Source organism: Argentina silus (assembly GCF_951799395.1).
Source record: "Argentina silus genome assembly, chromosome: 17".
In the NCBI taxonomy this organism is placed as follows: domain Eukaryota; kingdom Metazoa; phylum Chordata; class Actinopteri; order Argentiniformes; family Argentinidae; genus Argentina; species Argentina silus.
In genome coordinates, this window is record NC_139671.1 from 6313213 (window position 1) to 6338083 (window position 24871).

The 24871-nt window shown below is 46.6% G+C and overlaps 3 protein-coding genes across 3 annotated transcripts in view; 2 read left to right on the forward strand and 1 right to left on the reverse strand.

Moving 5' to 3' along the window:
• LOC310818319 (pleckstrin homology domain-containing family G member 1) overlaps positions 1-10852 on the forward strand; it is a 34508-nt gene extending 23656 nt beyond the window's left edge. Inside the window, exons 6-17 of the mRNA XM_083689211.1 lie at positions 1-20; positions 704-835; positions 1784-1966; positions 2410-2505; positions 3442-3528; positions 3999-4032; positions 4226-4312; positions 4442-4500; positions 4671-4862; positions 5030-5149; positions 5406-7185; positions 7341-10852. The exon at positions 1-20 is cut by the window's left edge and continues 131 nt beyond it. Coding sequence (XP_083545337.1) covers positions 1-20; positions 704-835; positions 1784-1966; positions 2410-2505; positions 3442-3528; positions 3999-4032; positions 4226-4312; positions 4442-4500; positions 4671-4862; positions 5030-5149; positions 5406-7185; positions 7341-8347 — 3797 coding nt within the window. The 3' untranslated portion in view covers positions 8348-10852. The remainder of the gene's footprint in view (positions 21-703; positions 836-1783; positions 1967-2409; positions 2506-3441; positions 3529-3998; positions 4033-4225; positions 4313-4441; positions 4501-4670; positions 4863-5029; positions 5150-5405; positions 7186-7340) is intronic.
• A 1708-nt stretch (positions 10853-12560) lies between these two features.
• Positions 12561-19729, forward strand: tcp1 (t-complex 1). Its single transcript, XM_083688958.1, has 12 exons — positions 12561-12653; positions 13404-13489; positions 13955-14083; positions 14494-14591; positions 15251-15361; positions 15987-16168; positions 16525-16651; positions 17122-17297; positions 17559-17682; positions 18151-18343; positions 18655-18818; positions 19251-19729. Exons 1-12 carry the CDS (start codon positions 12581-12583, stop codon positions 19462-19464), a joined length of 1677 nt encoding a protein of 558 aa, XP_083545084.1. The 5' UTR covers positions 12561-12580; the 3' UTR covers positions 19465-19729.
• A 67-nt stretch (positions 19730-19796) lies between these two features.
• acat2 (acetyl-CoA acetyltransferase 2) lies at positions 19797-24642 on the reverse strand. The gene is made up of 9 exons (XM_083688959.1): positions 24484-24642; positions 23350-23484; positions 22902-23083; positions 22667-22784; positions 22393-22536; positions 22100-22222; positions 21712-21866; positions 21493-21603; positions 19797-21099 (listed from the first exon to the last, which is right to left on the reverse strand). Exons 1-9 carry the CDS (start codon positions 24530-24532, stop codon positions 20929-20931), a joined length of 1188 nt encoding a protein of 395 aa, XP_083545085.1. The 5' UTR covers positions 24533-24642; the 3' UTR covers positions 19797-20928.
• Between the last annotated feature and the right edge of the window lie 229 nt (positions 24643-24871).

A 24871-nucleotide genomic window follows, 5' to 3' on the forward strand; every position in this document is an offset into this window, starting at 1 on the left:
AGTACCACCTTCTGCTGCATGTACGTTAGACACACACACACACACACACACATGCACAATTGTTGTTATGCAATTAGGTACATTATGTGTGAGCTAGTGAGTGTATAGTATACAGTATATCAGTCTATTGTGGCGACAATTATTAAAACATATGTTTTGATAGAGAGAATATAAATAATTCATATTTTTTTCCTTTGTTGGAAATTAAAATGTGAGGGCTGTCTACTGACAGTGTGTCAGATAATGGACTGTTTGATGCATTGATATAAAACAGGATTCATTCATTTTTTATAGGCAGAGGAGCAGACACACATTTATACTGATTTAAGTTGTTGGACTGTACTGAGAGTAAAATTATGGTTGATGTCAATGAATTGACTGTGTCCTTGATTCATTCATTTTAACATTTTAAATGAATTAGCAGAACATCTAATGGGCAGAGCTTAGAGGTCCTTATGGGAAACGTGTTGCTTGTGAGGGGCTGCAAATATGTACCAAATTCCCTGACTGTAGCTCAAACCATGCCCAGCAGCCCCAACAAGATGGCCGCCACACAGTTGGCTCCTGCAGAAACAGATGGCACTGGGGTTTAGCATCTTATATATGTGTTTGTGTGGGCACGCGTGTGTGCATTTCGTGTGTGTTTCGTGTGTGTGTATATCACGCTAACCCCCGGCTGTGTTGTATTTCCTGTGTTGTGCAGGAGATAGCCAACCACATGGAGAAGGACACGGAGACGTACGAGGTGGTGCTGGAGGCCATCGACACCATGCAGAGGGTGGCCTGGCACATCAACGATATGAAGCGCAAACACGAGCACGCCGTCAGGCTCCAGGTACGATACACGTGCACACACACACACACACACACACACACACACAAGCACAAAAGCGCACACACGCACAAAAGCACACACACACATACAATAGAACAATAGACACACACACACACACACACACAATAGACACACACACGCACACACAATAGAACAATAGACACACACACAAGCACACAATAGACACACACAAACACACAATAGACCTCAGCACGCACAGGACCACACACACACTCGTCACGGTGCCTGCTAGACAACACACACACTCTCCCTTCACACATATGAGAGCACAGCACACACACACACACACACACACACACACACAGAAAAACAAAGGAGGGGGGGTAGAGGTGGGGGGGGGGGGGGGAAACTACATTATTGTCTCCAGGTTTGAATTAGCCTCGCTGATTAGCCTCAGATCCTCCCCTGTCCCTACCCTATTACCAGTCTCCTCCACTCGTCAGGGTGGTTACGTAAGATATTGTTTTCCAGTGGCTAACGATGGCCTTGCATAACGAGGAGAGATAAAAGGGAAAGTGTTGTATCTGTGGGGGTGGGGGGAATGTGTGGACGGTCAGATGAGATCAGGAATGTGTGTGGAAGCATTTACTCAGGATCTGGAAATAAACGGTAGAACAGGGTGAAAGTGTTTTCACTGACCTATCTTATTCTCTCTCTCTCTCTCCTTTCCCCCCCCCCTTTCGCTTCTTTCTCCTTCCTCTCTTCCCTGGTCTTTCATCGCTGGTTCATTCTGTTGTGTTGTGTCCTCTTGTCCTCCCCCTCCTCCTCCTTCTTTCTTCTCCCTTTCTCACCCCCACCATACTCTCCTCCTCTTCTTCCTCCTCACTACAACCCTTTCTCTCTCTCCCTCCCCCTTCACACTCTCCCTCTTTCTCTCCATCTCCTTTCTTCTCCCCCTCCCTCCCTCCCTCCTTCCCCTCTCTCCAGGAGATCCAGAGTCTGCTGACCAACTGGAAGGGGCCTGATCTGATTGGCTACGGCGAGCTGGTTCTGGAGGGGACGTTCCGTCTGCAGCGGGCCAAGAACGAACGCACGCTCTTCCTGTTCGACAAGCTACTGCTGGTCACTAAGAAACGGGAGGAGACCTACACGTACAAGGCCCACGTTCTGGTGAGTCCGTCACACGGCGATGACGATGATGAAACCTAGACCTCAGAAAAGACCTCCCTGAATGAAGGGTTGTTATGGGGATAGACCACACGAGCAGGCCCCACAACCCCGAAATCGGATAGGACGCGCAAAATACTTGCATACCGCACGAGTCCTATACAATCACGTTATTGTCCATTTGCGTGGGAATTCATCTTGTGAGGTCAGCATACAAAATGCACAAATATCTATGTGTACCACTATGTATTTCCTATCCCGGATTGCAATTTCAGTGATTTGCACTATGACACCCTGATCTTTTAAGCACGTTATAGGTACTAAATAGTATGGAAGTATGCAATTTAAAACAGAGCCCATAAGCATAATGCCTCTCCCTGGGTAACATTCCCTGACGAAGCGATACTAATTGGTGCTTATGTATGTTTGTGTGTGTGTTGTTTCAGTGCTGTAACCTGATGCTGGTGGAGATCATTCCTAAGGAGCCGCTGAGCTTCAGTGTGTTCCACTACAAGAACCCCAAACTACAGCACACTGTACAGGTAAACAAGACAGCGTCCTAATCTACACACCTCTGTATGGGTAGTCTGTATACCATCAACGATAAGACAGTTGACATAATACAGTATATACTCTACCTGTAACTATAACAGTTGTCAAATATCTGCATACAAGCATACAACTGTGTACAAGTAATATATACAGTACCAGTCAAAAGTTTGGACACACCTTCTCATTCAATGGTTTTTATTTATTTTTTATTATTTTCTACATTGTAGATTAATATTGAAGACATCAAAACTATGAAGGAACACATATGGAATTATGTAGTAAACAAGGTGTTAAACAAACCAGAATATGTTTTATATTTTAGATTCTTCAAAATAGCCACCTTTTGCTTTGATGACAGCTTTGCACACTCTTGGCAAGGTGTGTCCAAACTTTTGACTGGTACTGTAGGTTGTAGCAATAGTTTGTTTTGATTGCTATCAACAGTGGTGGAAATGGTGGGGACCTCCAAGGTCTGGGAGTGAACTTGTGGTGTTAATTGTAGCATTCAATTTGCTTCTTTTTCACCACTGACTACAACTACCTCCTAACTGGGGCTGTAGCCTATTGCACAGGTGATTTCACAATCTACACCACAAGTTACCAGGACCCTTCCAAGTCCAAGTCCTCTGTCTGGTATCCCACATAAATTCTGCTTAGCCTCTCCACTCTCTGAAGTGCTCAGACATGTTGGAGTCGTTATGGGGGAGAGAGGAGGGATTTTTTGTTTCTCAACACGAGTGATTTGGAAATGAACTTCAAAAGACAAAACTAATCTGCGTTACGTAAAGAAGCCATAGAGGAGCAGAAGGGCATATCCCACGGCTGTTTTTCAGTCAGTCCTAATCGCTTTATGCGCCATTTAAAGGCTCCCGTCTAATCTATTTCTCTTCTCCTCTCTCTGTTGTTGTGTTATGATCCGCCCCCAGGCCAAATCCCAGCAGGACAAGCGCATGTGGATCCTGCACCTGAAGAGACTCATACTTGAAAACCACCCGGCCAAAATCCCAGCCAAGGTTAGAAGCAGAGCCAAGCCTCTGTGTCTGCGCTCGCTAACGTCATAAACACCCAACACTGTGTGGGACGAGCTGGAACTCTTTGTTTTTCTGTCTTCTGTCTGTCTGTCTCTCTCTCTCTCTGTTTTTCTTTCACCCACTCCCCCTGTGTTCCTCTATTCTTCCTCTCTTCTCTTTCTCACCTCTCTCTCTCTCTTTCTCCCACTCCCTCTCTCTCTGTTCCTTTCTCTTCCTTCTTGGCTCTGGTGCAAATGGAAAATGATGGTTTTTGTCTGGAGGAAATTGTTGAGAGGGTTCATTGTAATTACAATAAAGGGATCGCTTGTAAAACTTGATGCTTGTAAAGTGCTGTAGTGCGTCCAGTTGACCAAATATCATAGTCTGGCGCCATCTAGTGTCTACCAGTCAATTCAACCAGCTTGCATTCTGGATCTCACATTTACATTCTGTTTGCACTTTTTGATTTCCAGGCAAAGCAAGCCATTTTGGAGATGGATGCAATGCGTAAGTGTCCATTTACTACATTTTATTTTATTATGATTTAAAACAGCCCATTAGAATGACCAAATTCATATAATTGATTTATGCAAGGACAACATACTGTTTTGATGGGAGAAAATATGCTGCATGGGCTATCGTAAGATCACTTTGTTCACAGGGTTTAAGTAACGTTCAGTCCCTCCTTCCCCCTCTCCAGATCACCCAGGGTTCCACTTCACTCCGGAGAAAATCTCCCCCCACACCAAAGAAGGCCCCAACCCCCGGAGGGTCCGCAGGAAGTCAGGTGAGAAACACAGGAAGTACAGGAAAAAGATACGTTGGAAAAGACAAGTGGTTGTTCTGATGTGTTGATGTCAATAAAGCCCCCCCCCCTCATCTGTAACTAAACATGAAGTGCCCTGTGTCTCCTCAGAGCCCCTGTCCAAATTACTGAAGAATGCAAAGCATGGTGGCAATGCAGACAGCTCAAAAGTAAGTAATAAAAAAAAATAAAAAAAGTTAAAAAAAAAAAAGTTATTAGCATCATCAATCTCTCTAGATTGATAGCATACTAGATTCAATAGTTTATGCAACACGCGCACACACACACACACACACACACACACTTAACATTCCTTATCTTGTCGCCCTCCCCTCTGTAGCGGACGAGTCTGGGTGCCACCCTGCTCTCCCCCGTGTCCCAGCTGGCTCTGGGCACTATTGGCCGCAGCCGCAGCCTGGTCAACCAATCACAGGAGTCCCTGGACCCTGGCGACCATTATGACCACAGTGACAGGGAGGAAGGGGAGGAGCCGCACCCACAGGATGCCGATGATGAGGATGATAGCGGTCTGGTGAGTCACACCCACCTATCTAAAATATACCAGTTTGACCTTTGAAATGCATTGTTCTGCATTCAAGTATGAATACATCCATTGATTTGGGTTTAATGTCAGTTCCTCCCCCTTTCGAATACCTCTTCAGTGTCTATTTGATGAGGAGAATCTAACTCTGTTTGCAGGGCACGGGGAAGAGGCTGCGGGTCCCAGGCAAAACCAGCAGGAAGAGGCTGAACCCTCAGGCGTCTGTGGACTGTATAGACCAATGGAAGAACTTCAATATGAGCCCCACAGACCTACAGGTGACTGGCCATATCAGTGCACAAATATTGAGAATATATATATATATTTTTAAATAGTATAGTTAGTATATAATATCAATAATAGTTTTTTTTTTCCTATTTATCTTTATGCTACTGTCATATGTCTAGAGCTTAAACAATATTTGGGTTTCTTATTGAGCAAGAATATTCAGCCATTTTTGTGTTTTTTTTATCACACTCGATGGTGCATTTAGAAAGGAATCTCACTCTCCTTCATGTCTTCTCCTCTACCCAGATGGCTAAGGAGTCTCTCGTGAAAGAGGGAGTTCACCCCCCTCTCCTCAGGACGGCCCGTGTGACAGAGGACTTGGCCCCGGGTGGTGACCACTCGGTCAGGAACATTTGGGCAGACCACCGCGTGCGCAGGGCCATGTTCCCCACCCGCCAGCGCACCATGAACCCCGACGAAGATGAGGAGGACATCTACCAGATGTTTGTGCCCACTGAGCCCCCTGGGTCAGAACCAGACCCGCTTCCAGAAAGGTCAGAGGTCACAACGCCCACGTCGCCCATGCCCAGCCGGCCTTGTAGTTGGCACGTGGAGCAGGTGGTACCCACGGTGCAGATAGACCCCCCTGCCACCGGGGGCAGATTGCTGCGGCGGGCCAGCAGCATGGGGGAGAAGGTCACTGACACTGACTCCTGGGATCATAGCCCTGATAACGATCCCAGGATCGATCCTGAACCGATCCATGCCGAATCCTCCAGTAACGAGATCTCAGGCTCATCGTCCGTCGAACAGCTGACGCTGGACGACATCGAGAATGTTTATGACAACATCAGCTACGAGGACCTGAAGTGTATGGGGCTGATCAGGAGGGATCAGGAGGGTCGGCAGTCTCGGAAAGAGACCCCCAGAGACACAAAAGGCCCAAGTGCAGGCATGACGCCCATAGAGCCTGAGAGCTCCTCGGAGAGCAACCGCTCCTCCGCCCAGGAGGGGGCGCCCTTAGCAGGGGGCACTGAGCTGAAGATTGTGGAAGAGGAGAACATCTATGACACCATCTGCTTCAGGGAACCTCCTACTGAGAAGAAGAGGGGGGAGAGTGACAGCAGTGGGGACAAACAGGGACAGGAGAGGGACAGTCTACTAGCCTCTGAACCTGACCTGAGTCTGGGAGGGTTTGTATCTGAGGAGAGCCTCCATTTTGGGGAGGATGAGGGGATGGAGAACTCCCATTGTGTTCCCTGCCCCTCCGAGCCAGACTATTCATCCTCGTCTGCCTCCGAAACGCTTTCCAGACGTTCTCACACGGGGGACACGATGTCGGAGCAGGTGGATGAGATCTGGAACGACCTGGAGAACTACATCAAGAAGAACGAGAAGAAAGCAGACCGCCTTCCCGCCGCGTTTCCCGTGAGTGCCAGCGAGTCCCCGAAGAAAACCTCTTCTCCAAAGAACAGCCCGAAAAAGAACACCCCCACCACCAGCCCCCAGACACGCAGCCCCCCCACCAAGAGCCCCCCTGCACGCCAACCGAACCCCCCCCAACATCAATTCACTATCCCTATCCTCAACATCCCCGAGCTTCTCAGAGAGGCCACCTTCGAAGACGAGGACCACTTGCCCCCTCCCCCGTCACTCCCCCTGCCCGCTATCCCAGATCCCTCTCCTGGCACGGTCAAAAGCATCCGGAACAAACTGGCCCGCCTCAGCAGTGGAAGCTTCCGTCTGGAGGATGACGACCTGGCGGAGCTTCCTCAACGGGACCACCCCCTCAGGGACCTCCACAGCCTGTTCCACGGGGAGCTGGCGGGCCTGGACTCTCCCCTGGCCTCCTCCTCCCTCCTCCTGGGTGACTCGGTAGACTTCAACCAGGAGCTGATGGACAAGACAAAGAACCGGGTGTTCATGATGGCGCGCCAGTACAGCCAGAAGATCAAGAAGGCCAACCAGCTGCTGCGTATGAGGAGCATGGACCCTGGCGACGCCTGTGGACGCTCCAGGGCCGAGAAGCAGCAGAAAGACCTGGCAGCCATCTTGGAGGAGAAGAAGCAGGGTGGTGCGGCCATAGGTAACAATAATAGGATTTTTCAAAAACAGCTGTAGTTGCTGTAATATATTAATGATATTACATCCAACTTACAATAACAACATTAGGAACGCATTTTGAATTCAGATGTAGTTTATACTTTATTCATGTAAGTCATTGTTCTTTCTTTCTCTCAGGTGCGAGGATAGCTGAGTACTCCCAGCTCTATGACCAGGTGATGTTTAAAGACCCTCCAGGTATGGGCGGTCAGAGCTCCACCTCTCCCGGCCTCCCTGGCCCCCACCATGCCCACCCAGGGCTGCCCTCCTCCTGCTCTATGCCCGAGACCTCCTCTCTGGAGGACGAGTGGCTCCACTCCACGTACAGCAATGGAGAGCTGGCCAGCTTCTTGTCCTGGCCTGGCCAAGAGGAGGCCCATTCCTCTACCCCCCAATGTAGGCTTACTCCCTCCTGCTCCGTCCCCACCCTAAAGACCCTCCCTCCACCTCCGACCACCCCACCCACCCAGAGGTGGAGCACCTGTGTGTCTGCGCCCAGTGAGCAGGAGGAGCATGTGTACAGTTCCATTAAGAGACATCCCTCCTTTAACTCTCCCTCTTCCCCCTCTAAAACTCGTTGCCAGTCGATTAGCGCATTGGGGGACCAGTATCAGCAGGAGAAAGAGAATAACCACACAGGGTCCAACCGTGGTGGGGCTGCGGTGGAGCGGTCCTCGGAGAGACTCCAGTTCCCCAGTCTGGGCCAGGCGGGCCGGCAGAATAGCCTGCCCGAGCGGTCCAGTTGCAGTCACTCAGACCTCACCCTGCAGGACGGTCAGCAGGTGGTGGTTCTTAACCGTGCCTCTGCGCTGAACATGCTCGCGGCCACGCAGAACTACCTGGCAAACTTCAAGGACAACGGGGACGATGATGATGACTATGTAGAGATTCGCTCAGAGGACGAGTGTGACGCTCCCGGGCCACAGCATAATGGCGGCTCGGTGGTCCTGTCTGACCGGAACCGCGGACCAACCCAGTCCCAGAGCCTGCCCTGCACCCCGGTCAGGTCCTGCCACCCCCTGAGCGCTCTGGAGCGGGAGCGTCTGCAGGAGTACCTATGGAGCGAGCCGCAACAGAACCAGCCCAACATCGTCCAGTCGCTCCGTGAAAAGTTCCAATGCCTAAGCTCCAGTAGCTTTGCCTGAGTCACGAGACAACTGATGATGCATCATCTATGAACAAAGTGCATGTTGTACAAACATCAAAGTCTGTAGCTTTGCCTGAATCGTCATGACAACAAATAACATACTAGACTATATTATGCAAAACCCACAAAGAACATAAACGTGCATTGCCTGAGACATTATGGCAAGTAATGACTCACTAACTGCAAAATACAGCACACTACTGTACACAAACATTATACACTACACACAAGTCTCTAGCTTTGCCTGAGTCTCCGGACCGCAAAAAAAAAAATATAGCAATATGTATCTTTGCCTGACTGGCACAACAAGCAATACTGCAGCTTTGCCAAAGTTACATGATCCAAGTTACGCATCTCACAAAAAAAGTCATGGCAACATGTATGTAAAGGAAACTACTGCAGAGGCACTCCACCACAGCACTTCCTGATGGAAACTGTCCTCCATTTTGATTAGTTTTGCATTTCTGTTCTTCTAAGGTCTAGCTGTTGAAGACTGACAACTCAAAGGTCAAAGCAATTATTCTGTTAACGATTGGCAACGTTGTTTGGTCCAATGGAGGGTGGTTGTGAGCTTAGAGTATGGGCTTAAGGTTTAAAGGGATAATATGCTGTCAAATAGAGTTGGGGAGTACAAAGTTGTGTTATGTATGAACTCTCTTCTCTTTGAGACAGGCACTGGAGTCTACGACAGTGGAAATGCTGCCATGAAACTACACTGTACAGATATCGCTACTCATTTCTGTTGTGGATAGTAAGAAGTAGATCTAATAATTCCCCCCGTTCAACCTTTGGCTGTATGGGGTTATTGATTATTTCAAGCCCTGTGTAGTTTTAGTATACAACCCTAATCAAGGTTTTTCTAACTTTGAGTATCCCAGAAAGCTCTTCCTTTTTAAGGTTATTTTAGTATGTATTAACTTACTAGCTGAGCTTACCCCATATCAGAGAGACGACCCATATGACTAGTATTCAGTGGTAGTGTTTTAATGGTTCATACGGTATCTAATTGATTTGAACAAGCAGTTAGCAGTTGCAGTTAGCTCCTCAGGATAATAGGTTAGTATCAGCTATTGATCCGCAATAATATCACGCTAAGAGGATGCCTTTTTTAAGCATTATGCCTTTTTTAAGCATGGAGCCTCAACACATAGTTCACCACGCTGTTCATTAGTTCATTGGGCATATCCTACATTCGGCATATACAGTAGACACCAGCCTTTCCATAGGGATTACATTTGCTCTACCTTCTAAAATGTCTTTGCCATCAATAGGGATGACGCTTTAAAAAGAGTATTGAATCAAGAGAAACATACAGTATGTTGATATTTCAGATATTCAATAAGCAACAATAGGAGTCTTATTTATTTCAAATCTGTGTGAGTCTGAAATGTTGATAAGTACAGTATATATTAGTCCACTCCGTACACTATGTAAGTTGAGTGGCATATGCATCTTAAAAGCCTAAAATGTTATTTTATCTTATTCATTTTCAACTATGTTTTTAAGAGGGACCATGGAGGGGAGCATTAGGGCGATTGCTTGTTAAAAGACGACAGTACTGTATTTGATGTCCATTTCTTATAAACCTCACAAAGTTTTGGGTCAGCTTTTTTGTTTACTTTTGTTTACTTCACGGGACACTCCCCACCTTCACACTACTGATAAACGCCCCCCTCCCTTTCTAAACATGCGTTATGCCTGAAGTTCATGCAATAATCTGGTCTCTGATGTAATCACAAAAACACCATGTTAGGATACACAAAAACACACAATACTTACACATGATGTCTGTTGATGAACACTAAATACAATTACAATTTTGAGATTTTGTTTCATGTTTCGAAATATCTCCCACAATGTCTTATTTATTTAGTACTAAAAAATCCCTGATATTCACCCCCCCCCCCCCCCCCCCCCCCCACACACACACACATTACTGTTATGAAAAGCCACAGCCAGTTTGTAAATTAAAGTAAAATGTATTTATTAAAGGCTTATTGTTTGATTTCGGGACACTTCTGATAAATTTGGTTCATATGTTTACTGTGAATGTTACAAAATATTTTCTTTTACAATAACGCACTGTTTGATGACCTTTTTTCTTTTCAAGATAATACATGAGAAGTTATAATGCACAATATCATGGCCTACTGTTCATATCAAATGTATGTAATAATGCGTTTAAAACAACTTAAGAATATGAAGTATGTTTCTTTTGTTTAGTTTTTATCATTTGTACATTTTGTGTCCTGTATTTCAGTGGTGGGGATTGTCATCCTTCATTGAAATGGACTCTTTTGCACTTTTTCTTTCTTTTATTTTTTACATTGGATTTGTAAACTCTTTGTAAAGATGTACATTTTAGGAAAGTTATTCTTGTATGCCATAGGTTTTGCTTTATAATGCTTTAATGTTTAAGTTAAGTGTACTGTAATTTTTTAACTGCCTAGTTGCCATTGCTCAAGAAAACAAATGTATTGGAGGCAATAAATAAAATGCATAGTTAAAAACATTTCATGGCTTTATTGCAAGTTTGTCATGCAAAATCAACTGCAAATGGACCATTCAGAGAATCCACTGGGATAAGATTACAATTATGTCAGAGGTTTGCACAAAACTAAATTAGTTTTACTTGTCACAAAACGTACAGGACTGATTCAAAGGGGCTAGCCTAAAATGGTGACAACAAGGACAAGCTCCATTAGCAGAGACCATTATGGACCTCTGCTAAGTCCTTAAAGGGATAGTTCACTCTTAAATCATATCCCTGTGATCAACGACATACAGTACACACATAAATACAGTGCCTATAGAAACAGGCACTAAAAGCCTACTGGACACTTTCAAAGTGAAAGAAACATTTTAATAATGTTCACTAATTTATTAAAAAAAATAAAAACAGAAGACCTGCAAAAGTGTACATCCGAATGTGGCTCTGCAAACAAATGCAAAAATGTCTTCAACAAGCTTTGGAAAAGCCCGCCAACGGAAGAAATGATCAGTGACAAACACACAGCAAAATGAAGTTCATCTCCTTTTTGGTAGACTCCGAAGTGGGTAGGTTGTCTGCGTCCCAATTCTCACTACTAGGCTACTCCTCAGCCATTTTCTCCTCCACTCTTATCCTTCATACTTCTCCTTCAGATATGTCTGGGGTAGGAGACGAGTGGTAGTGGTAAGTAGTAGTGAAAAGTATTGGGACGTACCTACTCCTCTTCTTACTATGACGTAAATACACCAGCTACAAGAGTGTAGGTTATAACACTGCTCTCTGCTGGCTGGCTAAATCAATGTACTCAGTAGGTGGGAGCGGTATACCATTTATGTCAGTGGCAGGGCTGGACTACTGGTGTCAGACTACGGAGGTATTGGGTAATCAGTCTTGGTGCTGGCTGATTCCATCTAATAAATGTTGATGTATCCACAACTGTCGTTTTGATTTTAATGCGCATTCTCATGCACTCACACAAGAATGAGCATGTGCGCAGTGCGCACACACACACACACACACACACACACACACCAATCCCTCAGATTCTGATTGAGTATTAATGAGACATACTTTTGTCCAGGGCTTCTTTGTACTCCTTGATTTAAGAAGTGTCTTGGTGTATCGACTGGAGTGAAATTCGATTATATTAACTATCCCTTTAATGATAACAGAGGTTGATACTTTCGGTCATAGTTTGAGGCTAGAAACCCAAAAGGGCTCATAATTGGGGCGTCATCCATCAAATAAAAATAAAGTACACATTTGAAAAGTACAATGCAAACAGTTGAAAGAAGATGGCATTAGTATTTGTTGACGACTTGTGCATCATAATCTCTCCAGCAACGCATTGCACTTAGCATGCGTATACATACTACACTGTGGCATCTGTAGTCCACACAGCGCGAATCGTATGCACTTTTAACCAGTAGAGGGCGCCCATCCACACATGAAAAAGATAGTGAACAGTGCATTGCAAGCTGGGAAATGTAGTCTATCAACGGGCAATTGCATTAATATCCATTTGAACAAAGGCATTCAAATAACCTATCGTCATAAAAGTGGAACGTTGATATGAGTCGCCCGAGAACAAGCTTTCATGTTTTCAAAAATATTGTAGATTAATCTTCTCGAACGTTCTCGCAAATGTAATCGTCGACCCCAGAAGTCCGTGCGCCACACCACCGGTTTACCCACAGTGCAGTTCTGCGCTTCCTTTCTTCTCTCTTGTGGTGTTTCAAGATGTCGTTACTGGATGGACCGTTAAACGTGCTCGGCCAGAGAACGACCGGCGAGTCCGTTCGCACTCAAAATGGTGAGTTAGTTTTGCAGTTTCGCAATTATTGTCTGGCAAAAATATCACCTTGCATTGAACAAACGGGTGGTGTGTCGGTTTGAGACCGCGGCGTCAGCAGGCAGGATTGAATGGGTCGGAATACCTCCAGCACGTGCGTTCCTCCTCCTGCTTCTTCTTCTCCTTTCTCATCCCTTGTTCAATGCTCGCCAGATCAGCAGCAAGGATGAGTAGTAGAGAAGCAAAGGCCTTTCCCTATATCGTGGGGAAGTTAGTGATAAGGTCATCTCTGATCAATCAGATGTTGCGTATGTGTGTTGGCTAATCTGTGCTAGCTAGCTGTGGCTACATGTTGATAATCTGACAGGCGGTGTCGCATTTCGCTACGGAGCTAGCTAGCTAGCTGGCTAACTATTCTGATGTGTCATGTCGCTATTTATTTTTTCATCATCAGCTGTTATGGAAATGTGGCTATCCAACTGCTCATGTCATTGCATGATTGTAATGGGGTTTCCCATTTTAATACCGTTTAATCATCCCTCCCCAAATGGAAGAGAAAGAACACTGTCTTAGTTTGAAGGAGTGGCTGGCTTGGTCCACCCCTCCTATTGTATGGATAGAACCATATCAAACTATACATTTTTCAGATATGTGGATACATGTGAACTGGTAAACATGCAATTATGGTTTGAATCAGTGTCAGTCATGACTGGATTTTGTTGAATTGTGTGATTTGGCTCTGATTGCATCCACTTCTACATTCTTCTGCAGTCATGGCCGCATCATCCATCGCGAACATCGTCAAGAGCTCCCTTGGCCCAGTCGGGCTGGACAAGATGTTGGTGGACGACATCGGGGTTAGTATTTAATTGTCCGTTTTGGTTTCTGTATAATCTATCCCACTGTGAATTTGTTTTTGCCAAAGTGTTTGCCAGTGTTGGGGAAGCTACTCTGAAAAATCTATTTAACTAAATTAACAATTACTTTACAAGGAAATAAATTGAACTACACTAAAGCTACCCTTGAGAGAAATATAGTTTGTCAAACTAAAGCTACTTTGAAAAAGTTGTTCACTACATCAAAACTACATCATTTGTTTTCTTTTGGAAAAATGGACAGTAGGCAAGTAGGTAGTGACAGCAGGCAAAACAAAGTAGTTAAAAAAGTAGGAAAAACTACTAGGATTTGAATTTAGTTTAACTACCACCAAGCTACTGCAAAATGCAGCTCAACTGATAGTTGAACGAAATGTAGTGGAACTACTCCCCAACTTGGGTGTTTGCCAACAGTAAGTGCTTACCTGGATGCTGTTGGTTTTACAGGACGTGACCATCACCAATGATGGGGCGACCATCCTGAAGCTGCTGGAGGTGGAGCACCCCGCAGCCAAGGTCCTGTGTGAGCTGGCTGAGCTGCAGGACAAGGAGGTCGGAGACGGGACCACCTCAGTGGTGAGTGGTCATAACAACTGCTCAGAGGCTATGGTGTAATGACTCGAAACCTGAATGTTGTGAGGGTTGGCTTAAAACCTGCTTTCTCACACAAAAGTGGACCGAAATAGATGTTTTCCTGTTATAGTACCGCACATCTGCCATCTCAACGGGTGTGTGGCTATGCTAATGGGATAGAAAGACCGTCGTCATTGTCTGAAGAGGTTGAGCGGCCTTCATTCCGCCACCTCTATATGAAATGACGGCACATTTATAATCAGAATATTTAGAATCATGAGTTTTTCCTCATCAGTTTCGGATGTTGGCTAAGCCGGTTTGTTCCTAACGTCTCATGCTTTCGATGGCATAAATAAAGGTCGATCAATCGCCGTCTCTCTTATTCTGACTGTCGACCTGGCGGTGTTTTGCAGGTGATCATTGCAGCAGAGTTGCTGAAGAGTGCCGATGAACTGGTGAAACAGAGGATCCACCCCACGTCAGTCATCAGTGGATACCGTTTGGCCTGCAAGTAAGCGTGGACACTTTTCTTCTCACCATCCTCATATACCCTTTTAACCCCCCCCCCCCCCAAAGTAGATGTTTTCCTGTTATAGTACCGCACACCTGCCATCTCCACGGATGTGTGGCTATGCTAACGGGATAGAGAGACTGTCGTCATTGTCTGAAGAGGTTGAGTGGCCTTAATTCCGCCACCTCTATATGAAATGACGGCACATCGAAAATCAGAATAGGTGTTGTTTCTAGTCGGTTTCGGATGTGGGGCTAAACAAGTTTGTTCGTATAACTGACTTTGTCACATGCTCACAGACAGACCTTCCTCTCCTGTGTTAATTTGTGTCATGTACAATAGTCAGACAATAGTCTCCTCACTCACTCGTCGATTCTGCTATTAGAATCCCAAAAAGTTGGCCGTCGTTCATTAATCAGGAGCGCCGACCAAATTGAGCGGCTACAGGGAATGACTTGCAAACCTGAATGTTGTTGGGTCTCGCCCCCAGTAGTCTCTTCTTTATTCACAGCCAAACTATTTTTATTTCAGCTATTGTAGAATCTGACTCGCCTGTTTACTACTACATGACTTGGCTCACAAATACGGGTTTGTCGCTTCTGAACTTCAAACACAGAGCTTGACTAATGTGTCTCTCCTGTACCCTCTCTTTTCACCAGGGAGGCCGTACGCTACATCAACGAGAACCTCACCATCGGGACAGAAGAGCTGGGCAGGGAATGCCTGATCAACGCAGCCAAGACTTCCATGTCCTCCAAGATCATCGGAACGTATCCTTCTTGCTCACTGACAGACCTTCCCCCTCCTGTGTAGACTCATGTAATCTTCAGAGACTAGGGCCAATCTCACGATGCCAGAATCGCCTCACTCACTCACTCGTCAACTGTGGTATAACATTTCCCCCGAAGTTGGCCTTTGTTCACAAACGGGGGAAAAAAACCCAGAAGTGTCTGGTCAAATTGAACCTGAACGTTGTAGGCTCTAGTCCCAGTAGGGACAACATCGAGGGTTGGTTTGAAAATCTGCTCTAGTCACACTGGACTAGAATAGATGGATTTCCTGTTATAGTACCGCACATCTGCCATCTCCACGGATGTGTGGCTATGCTAACGGGATAGAGAGACTGTCGTCATTGTCTGAAGAGGTTGAGCGGCCTTTATTCCGCCACCTCTATATGAAATGACGGCACATTAAAAAGCAGTTTACATTTTTTTCAGTTGCAGATGAAGGCTAAACAAGTTCGTTCATACAACTAACATGTCGTTGACTCCAGTATTAGAATTTGAAAACACACCACGTATCTGGGTCGTCACACTTCTTTTGGGTTTTCCACACACTTGTCTTGTCTTCCATCCAATAGAAAGTAAGGAATCCTTGACCCCCCGCCCCCCTCAGTGACGCAGACTTCTTTGCTAACATGGTGGTGGACGCAGCTATGGCTGTGAAGTTTGTGGATGCGAGGGGCGTCGCAAAGTACCCCATCAACTCCGTCAACGTGCTGAAAGCCCACGGGCGCAGCCAGAAGGAGAGCTTCCTGGTCAACGGATATGCACTCAACTGCACAGTAGGCTCCCAAGGTATGGCCTTTCGTCTTTCAGGATGACCATTCGATGGTGACCACCTGTCCCGGGTGGACCGACCCATTTAAATTTGCTGCTATGCTTGTCTTGGTGGCATTTGCAGTGATACGCGTGGGGGACAGTAGACTGACTTTGAGAGGAATATTGATCGCAGCGCATCTTTGTATGAACTGTGGCACTTCTTCTCTGGCCAGACACGTCCCCTTCAGCACAATGTCACTAGTCTTTTTAGATCGTCAAAGCATGATTGCATTGCATCCTCAATGGTGTTGGTCCCGTTGGGAGTCCTATCCAGGCGAGGGAGAACTTAGTCTCTTCTGGTTGATGACCCGGTCTCTTCTCATGGCTCGCAGGCATGGTGAAGCGCGTGATGAACGCCAAGGTGGCGTGTCTGGACTTCAGCCTGCAGAAGACCAAGATGAAGATGGGCGTCCAGGTCCTCATCACCGACCCAGAGAAGCTGGACCAGATCAGACAGAGGTGCGTTTCACACTGGGCACTGGATCACACTCACTTTACCAGTTCTGGAGCAGACTCTCCTACATACACACACACACACACACACACACACACACTACCTGTCTCACCACATAATGATGCAAGATGGGTTCCCATTTACATTTACTGTGACGCTTGTACAGTGGTGTACGCAGTGATACGCGTGGGAGAAAGTGAACCGGTCCAGAGTCACGGCTGCAGCTCCTCTCTGAGCTGTTTTGCCACGACTTTGGACTGGACAACATTCATTAGAAAAGCTACATCTGTTGGTGTCCACTGTATGGTATTTTTCTTCTCATCACAGTATTTTATACTCTTAACATGCACTGACACATTGTGATACAACACACTTGTAGTCATGCTCACTTTATTTATAAAAGTATTCCATACAGTTTACAAGTAAATGAGATGATGACGGGGACCAAGACTGATGTGAGGTTTTGCCTTTCCAGAGAGTCTGACATCACCAAGGAGAGGATCGCCAAGATTCTGGCCTCAGGCGCCAATGTCATCCTGACCACCGGGGGCATTGATGACATGTGCCTGAAGTACTTTGTGGACGTGGGAGCCATGGCTGTCAGGAGAGTCCTCAAGAGGGACCTCAAACGCATCGCCAAGGCAACAGGAGGTAAGCCAAACACTCTTTTGTTTGCTCTCTGTTTTCCCGTGTTGGTGATAATTAACCTAACTGACTCTTATCAGCTGAAGGATGCTGAGGTGTGGCGGTGGTCCTTTGGCAACAATGTTTGTTTGTATTACACTACTCTGTTGAGGGGTTGCTCCTCTCAAGCATTTCATTGTGTCGTTTACATCCGTATCTTGTGCGTACGATCAAACAACTTGGATTTAATTTCGACACTATTCAGTATTTGTTCTGTTTGTCCCTCAGCCACCATGTGCCCATCCCTGTCTAACCTGGAGGGGGAGGAGACGTTCGAGGTGACCATGCTGGGGCACTGTGAGGAGGTGGTTCAGGAGCGCGTGTGTGACGACGAGCTCATCCTTGTCAAGAAGTAAGGGCACTGACTCTTCAGGTCGGCTGCTGTCAATTCAGCCATCTTAACTGTTCGTGCCATTGCATGGTTCGTAACCGCCGTTCCCGTTTTTAGTACCGCTCATTCATCCCTCCCCAGAATGGGCGGCTATGCTAATGGGACAGAAAGAACACTTGTCACAGTCAGAAGGAGTGGCTGGCTTGATCCACCTCTCCTAGTGTTATGGACAGAACAATTTCAAACGACGTGACGTGTTTCAGATAGGTGGAAGATCTACCGGTCAACCGGTAGACATGCAGTCATGTCTCGCACGCTTCAGTGTCAGTCGACTGCTTTTGTAGAACGTGTGATTTTTGGCTCTGGTTGTGACGGATCTCCTCCCAGTCAAGGAGTAAGAAAACCAACTCCTACGATCTGTAGTAATGGAAGCGCCAGTATGTTTAACTTTTCTCCCTCCCTCCCCATTGCCTCATCCCTCTCTCTCAGCACCAAAGCCCGCACCTCCGCCTCTATCGTGCTGCGCGGGGCCAACGACTTCATGTGTGACGAGATGGAGCGCTCCCTGCATGACGCCCTCTGCGTGGTCAAGAGGGTGCTGGAGTCCAAGTCAGTGGTGCCAGGCGGTGGCGCCGTGGAGGCAGCTCTGTCCATCTACCTGGAGAACTATGCCACCAGCATGGTAAGGGCGTGACTGCTGCTTGATGCTCCTGTCAGTTTGGGGAGTGGTCAGATGGGAACTTTCTTCTGCTCTTGGTACCCTGGTTTGTGCCTTGTTTCAGCCACATTTGTGGGTGTTACCTTTTGGCTTCTTACAAATATATTTCACCGTCTGTGACTACATGTAGAGAGCGAAATGCTATATGTTGATATGGTGAAGAGTCAAGGCTGCAGCTCGTCCCTGGGCTTGTGGTACCACGACTTTGGACTGGACAACATTTGTCTAGATAGAAGTTAATGTTAATTTAATTGATATGGTCCTTCCCTTCCCAGGGTTCTCGCGAGCAGTTGGCCATTGCCGAGTTTGCCCGCTCCCTCCTGGTCATCCCCAAGACCCTGGCTGTGAACGCAGCTCAGGACTCCACCGACCTGGTGGCCAAGCTCCGCGCCTTCCACAACGAGGCCCAGGTCAACCCTGAGCGCAAGCACCTCAAATGGTCAGTATGCGGTCACTTGGATATGATTTTTCATGTTTGTTTTGGTACATGGCTGTGTTGGTCCCGACTGAATGTAAAGACACCATAACGGAATTGACGTGAAGTTGTAAAACCAGTGTCAATTCTAGCAATAGTGTTCAGTTTACGTTTTGCTATGCTGTAGCTTTTTCCACACTAGGTCAATATGCTAAATGTGTAACGTTCCCATTTACATTTACTGCGACGCTTGTACAGTGGTGTACGCAGTGATACGCGTGGGAGAAAGTGAACCGGTCCAGAGTCACGGCTGCAGCTCCTCTCTGAGCTGTGGTACCACGACTTTGGACTGGACAACATTCATTAGCTAGTGCTACATCTGTTTCTGTATGAGACTGAGATTTTGTCCGTCTGAGTATAATTGATCTCTGAACCATTTCCTCCGTCCCCTTGCAGGATTGGTCTCGACCTGGTCAACGGCAAGCCTCGTGACAACAAGCAGGCGGGCGTGTACGAGCCCACCATGGTGAAGACCAAGAGCCTCAAGTTCGCCACCGAGGCCGCCATCACCATCCTCCGTATCGACGACCTCATCAAGCTGTTCCCTGACCAGAAGGAAGGCGGACCATCATATCAGGACGCCGTCGCCTCAGGATCCCTGGAGGGTTAAGCCCAGACGGTTCCGGAGTCTTTCTTTTTTGTCCGGGGTTCTAGACCCAGATGTGGTTCTGGTCCGCTTGGCTTCGTGTCCTGTGTATTTATACATACAAGCTCTTGGCTGTCCTGTCATAGTGTAAGCCGTGCACTTTGCCTGTTTTGTCTTCTCCCTCCTCCCTTCGAGGCAGTCTTTCACTGAGGGAACTGTAACACTTTTTTTTTTGGACACTCACAAATAAAACCTGATGGTTGTAGATAACCGTTGATTTGTTAATTCATTTTTGTCTAGTCTGTATTTTTGTCTAGCATTTCAACACATTAAAAGAAAAAAAGAAGCACTTGCACATCTGTTAAATTCTTTATTGATAAGTTAGGCAATAAGTTGCATCGGTAAACATTGTTCCCTTAGTTTTAAGTGGACAGGTTTTTCATTAGCTAACCTATTACATTCAATCCTATGACAGACTTCTACAGGAAGCACTAGACAGGGGACAGCAGGCTAGCTTACTTGTACCTTTTCTCAATTGTTAGTAACCTGACTCCCCGCGTCCTCTCCTGACCCAGGTCTTCTCCAGTGTGTTCTCAGTAGGACACGAGTGCCGGGGCGGAGGAGAGGGGTCCTGTTCTTTTAGCCCTATGGCACTTGCATACATACTCTAAGGCATAGGTGTCAAACTCATTCCATGGAGGGCCGAGTGTCTACAGGTTTTTGCTCTTCCCATCTACTTGATTGATGAATTAAGGTCACTAATTAGTATGGAACTCCCCTTACCTGGTTGACGAGGTCTAAATTGAAAGGAAAAACCTGTAGACACTCGGCCCTCCATGGAATGAGTTTGACACCTATGCTCTAAGGCAATCTACACTACAGTACCTCCCAGTTCATGGTGGTAAGGTACATGGCTAGCATTCCAAGAGGAAGAAAATAGGAATGTCGGAAGGCTTATCTACTAAGTGAGAGGTGAGGTCCGGTCTTCAAGGGCTGCAGTGTCCGCTTTTCTTCAAGGTATTTGGCACAAGTTGTCATACAAAAAACATTGTTAACCAAGTTTGATTGATTCCATGACGTTGCTGATTAGAAAATGAAGACCAGCGGACTTATCAAACTCCTAACATACAGGCCTGATGAGGGACCGACTGCAAATGCTTATGGTGTGTGTATATATATACACGAAAGCATTTGCTATGGAAAGGAAAGTACCTCAATTGGATGGTATAATTAATTAATATGCAGGTTCACAGTGCACAATGCAGGTCAGAATTGCATTAGTCATCTCCTAGGTTACCTTCAAGCATCACAACATTGCACATCAGTTGTCACTTTCTCAGACCGGATACAATCAAGTATTGCGGTCAATGATATATGACCAATATCTGCTACAAACCATTTACAACTCCCTTTAACACCGATTACTTCCAGATGATGCCAACGTTGTGATCTTGAACGCATCCCAGGTGCAGCAGTGTAGTTGCTACATCAAACCCTCTCCACACACATGGCGATCCCCATCCCACCCCCGATGCAGAGGGAAGCCACGCCCCTCTGACCTCCCGTCCTCTGGAGCGCGTGCAGTAGGGTCACCAGCACCCGGCAGCCAGACATGCCTATGGGGTGACCCAGGGAGATGGCACCTCCGCTCACATTCACCTGCAGAGGAAAGAGGACAGAAAACAAGGGGTCTAATGCCATATCAAATCAAATTTCAAATCAAATGTTATTTGTCATGTACATCGCATACAGCCGTAATTGAGAGTGAAATGCTTTGGGATCTTGCTCCTCGGTCAACAACAGTTGACAACAATCAGTAATACAATATAATATAGTAATGAAAAAGTGACAATAGTAGTGCATAAGGGTGTAGTGTAAGTAGCAGCAGTAATGACTGAATAATAATAATAATATACTGTATTCAGTGACCAAAATGGAACTAGGGCCCAGGCACATATTCAATACTACCTTTATCTGAACACATTCAGCTACCAGTGTGTGGAGGGTTGTGTTGTGTTGTGTTGCTCTATGGAGGAGAGTTCATCGTCTTACCTTATCCGGGTTAAGGCCAAGCTCTTTCACAACAGCGACGGACTGAGCAGCGAAAGCTTCGTTGATCTCAAACAGGTCCACCTGATCCAGCTGCCATCCAGCCTTCTCAACCTGGTATATATAACAAACAGGTTTAAAAAACACACACAAAAACACTCTGCCTCGTTGTACGGTTGTGTACTGATGCATTCCCCTTGCTGCTTTCTGATTGGTGCTCACCGCTTTCCTGATGGCAGGGATAGGCCCAGTTCCCATGATTGATGGGTCAAGGCCGGCTTGAGCCCAGGAGGTGATTCTGGCCATTGGCTTCAGGCCTCTCTTCTGAGCCTCTGATTGGCTCATGAGAATAGTTGCTGCGGCTCCATCGTTTATACCTGGATAAATGCATTGTAACACAGTATTAGCGTTGTCATGACGATGATGCTTTTCAAAAGGGGAGGCAACCCTGTTGTATATCAGACTAAATCAGATTAAGTTTATTAAAACAACGATTGCCCTTGGGAGTGGTCAACTGGAAAGCTGCCAGGCTCGATGATAAGTGAATTGAGGGACCTCAGTGATATCATTATCTCTGTGCGTCAGGGATGAGGCCGCCCCCCTCCCGTACCTGAGGCGTTGCCGGGGGTGACAGAGCCTGTGCCGTCCTTCAGGAAGCAAGGCCTGAGTTTGGTCATGGTGTCCAGGTTGCTCCCGTGGCGAGGGAACTCGTCTGCCTTCACCTCCACTGGGCCTGAGGAAGGACCAATAGCACGGTTTTACACTCTGTCATATCATCTGATATCCCCGTGAAAATAAAGGCACAATACGCTGTTGATACAATGCCCTGTAAAAACAAAAACATTTAAGCATAGATTTGAGCACAGTGGAGACGTCAGGGGTTGATATATAACTATTCCTTGCCTTTTCTGGACGGGACCATCACTGACACAATCTCCTGGTCGAAGTGTCCTGCTTTCTGCGCCGCCTCTGTCCTGTTCTGGGATTGGACGGCAAACTGGTCCTGCTCCTGGCGACCCACGCTCCACTGTTTAGCCACGTTCTCAGCTACAGAGAGATCATACACATACGAAACAAACACTACATCAGCCTACTGGTTTCACCATGGTGGTGGTCTGGAAGAGAGTTGTTTTAAAAGAATCTTGCTGTGGAGAAAACGACAGTGTGCTTGACGGACCTGTAATGCCCATGTGATAGCTGTGGAAGGCATCGGTCAGCCCATCAGCCACGATGGAATCCTGCAGGCAGGCATCGCCCATCTTCACTCCTGCCCGCATCTGCACTGTGTGAGGGGTCTGGAGGGTCAAAGGGCAAAGTCAGCACATTAGGACTCAGGACTCAGTCTCTCTCTCTCTCCCTTTCCCTTTCTTTGTTACCCCCTCACCATCTCTCATCCCCTCTCTCAGACATACCCGGCTCATGCTCTCCATCCCCCCCGCCACCACCACAGTGGACTCTCCCGTCTGGATGGACTGGACCCCCAGACACACTGCCTTCAGGCCAGAGCCACACACCATCTGACAGCTCCAGGCAGGGACCAGGTAGGGGATGCCTGCCCCGACGCTGGCCTGCCTGGCTGGGTTCTGACCATGACCTAGAGGGGGGGTTTGGGGGGGGGGGGGTAGAGAGAGAGAGAGAGAGAGAGAGAGAGAGAGAGAGATAACACAGGAGGAAATGAGAAAGAAGCCAAATGACAGCAAAAGAGGACTCAAAAGAAACTGACATGAGCCACTGCTCAAGTTCACTAGGTGGGGCAACACCGAAATGAATGTGTCACTTTCACTTAAAATAGGGAGACACTGATAGGAAAAGGCACTGATAGGAAGGTCATGGTTGAGGGGGCCGTCACTGAAGCCTTACCTGCAGTCAACACGTGTCCCATGATCACCTCAGACACCTCCTCGGGCTTCAGGTTAGCTCGTTTCAGGACATCCTTGATCACCACGGAGCACAGGTCATGGAGGGGCACGGTAGACAGAGCACCGTTGAAAGACCCTGTAAATAAAAGATGAAAGTTGTAACAATCAGTATCCACAAACTAGAGGGCATGTCTGTTGATGGCACAATGCCATAAGAATGGAAATGTAACCTTGGTTTGCTTGGATGTTGATAAAATATATGTCTTATTTATAAAAAAAATAAATAAAAAAAAGGGCATTTCTGCTTTATTGGGATAGAGATAGTAGAGACTGACAGGAAGGATGGGTGAGAGAGAGCAGGACATGTCGATGGCCGGAATCGAACCAGGGACCCTGCGATGACACGGCAAGCGCCTTAGTGTGCCACGCCACTGAGCGCCCCGATAAAATGTCTGTGTTATCATTGGTTTGATAAGGTATTGGTGTGATGCCTATACCATTTAATGTGTATACAATATTTCAAACAGATGGGAATCAACTGTGACTATATCTAGGGTTAGTGGCTTATTGTGAAAATGATCAACATTGCCTCATCACTGCTTGCATTTGAGGGTAAGCCTCGTATGATACACCGCAATCACAAGCTTATCAATTGATTCAAGGTTGCGCTCTATTGCACCGACACCATCCAACAAGCACGCCAGCCCCATTTCATCCTTTCATCAACAGCCAATCGCAAATAGCCTCTCGTCCATGGCACTATGACCAGCAAGCCAATCGCTGTCCCGAGAATCTGGGCAGAAAGTGATGCGGCCAATGACTGCGAGTTTATGGTCGGGAGGGAGGGAGGTCCCTAGCTACCTGATATTGAATGACAGCAAGGTACTGCAACAGTTATTGAACTGGATCGTATCTTTTTATTATGAACAATAAATGGTGTTCATGAAAGAAATACCGCTCTTATTGCCTCAAAACCGGTTGGAAAATAAACACGCCAAGCAAAGCAAGTCTGTCCAATGTTCCAATCCAAAACAAAGCAAGCCACTTTTCCCCAGTGAGATGGACAAGGAAGAGCCCTTCTAACACAAACAAAACTTCCAAGAGGTAAATCAACAGAATTTCAGTGCTCGCTTACCGATCGCGGTCCTTGCGGCAGAGACGATGACAACAGACTCGGTGTTCATGTTGACAGCTAGCTGGTATATCGGTCAGAATTGTCCCTGTCCTGCGAACTGTGCGCTGTGTCTCCGCTGTGCCTGAGTGGCTTCCTTGCTATGCTGTGACTAATAGTAGGAGCATGTTGATTGATTCATTCGATAGAGATCGTTGTCAACAGACAAAGAGAGGCTTTGACTGTAGAGCAGAGGGAGGCACTAGAAGACAGCACCACCACATGGTCAGAAGGACTCAGTACAAAGCTTGTGTGAAGAGTAAAAGTCCCTAGTAGAGGCTCACTGAAACTGTACTGTTCTGGCATATAACAATTCCTAATATTAATAGTCAGTTATCAAGTCAGAATTATG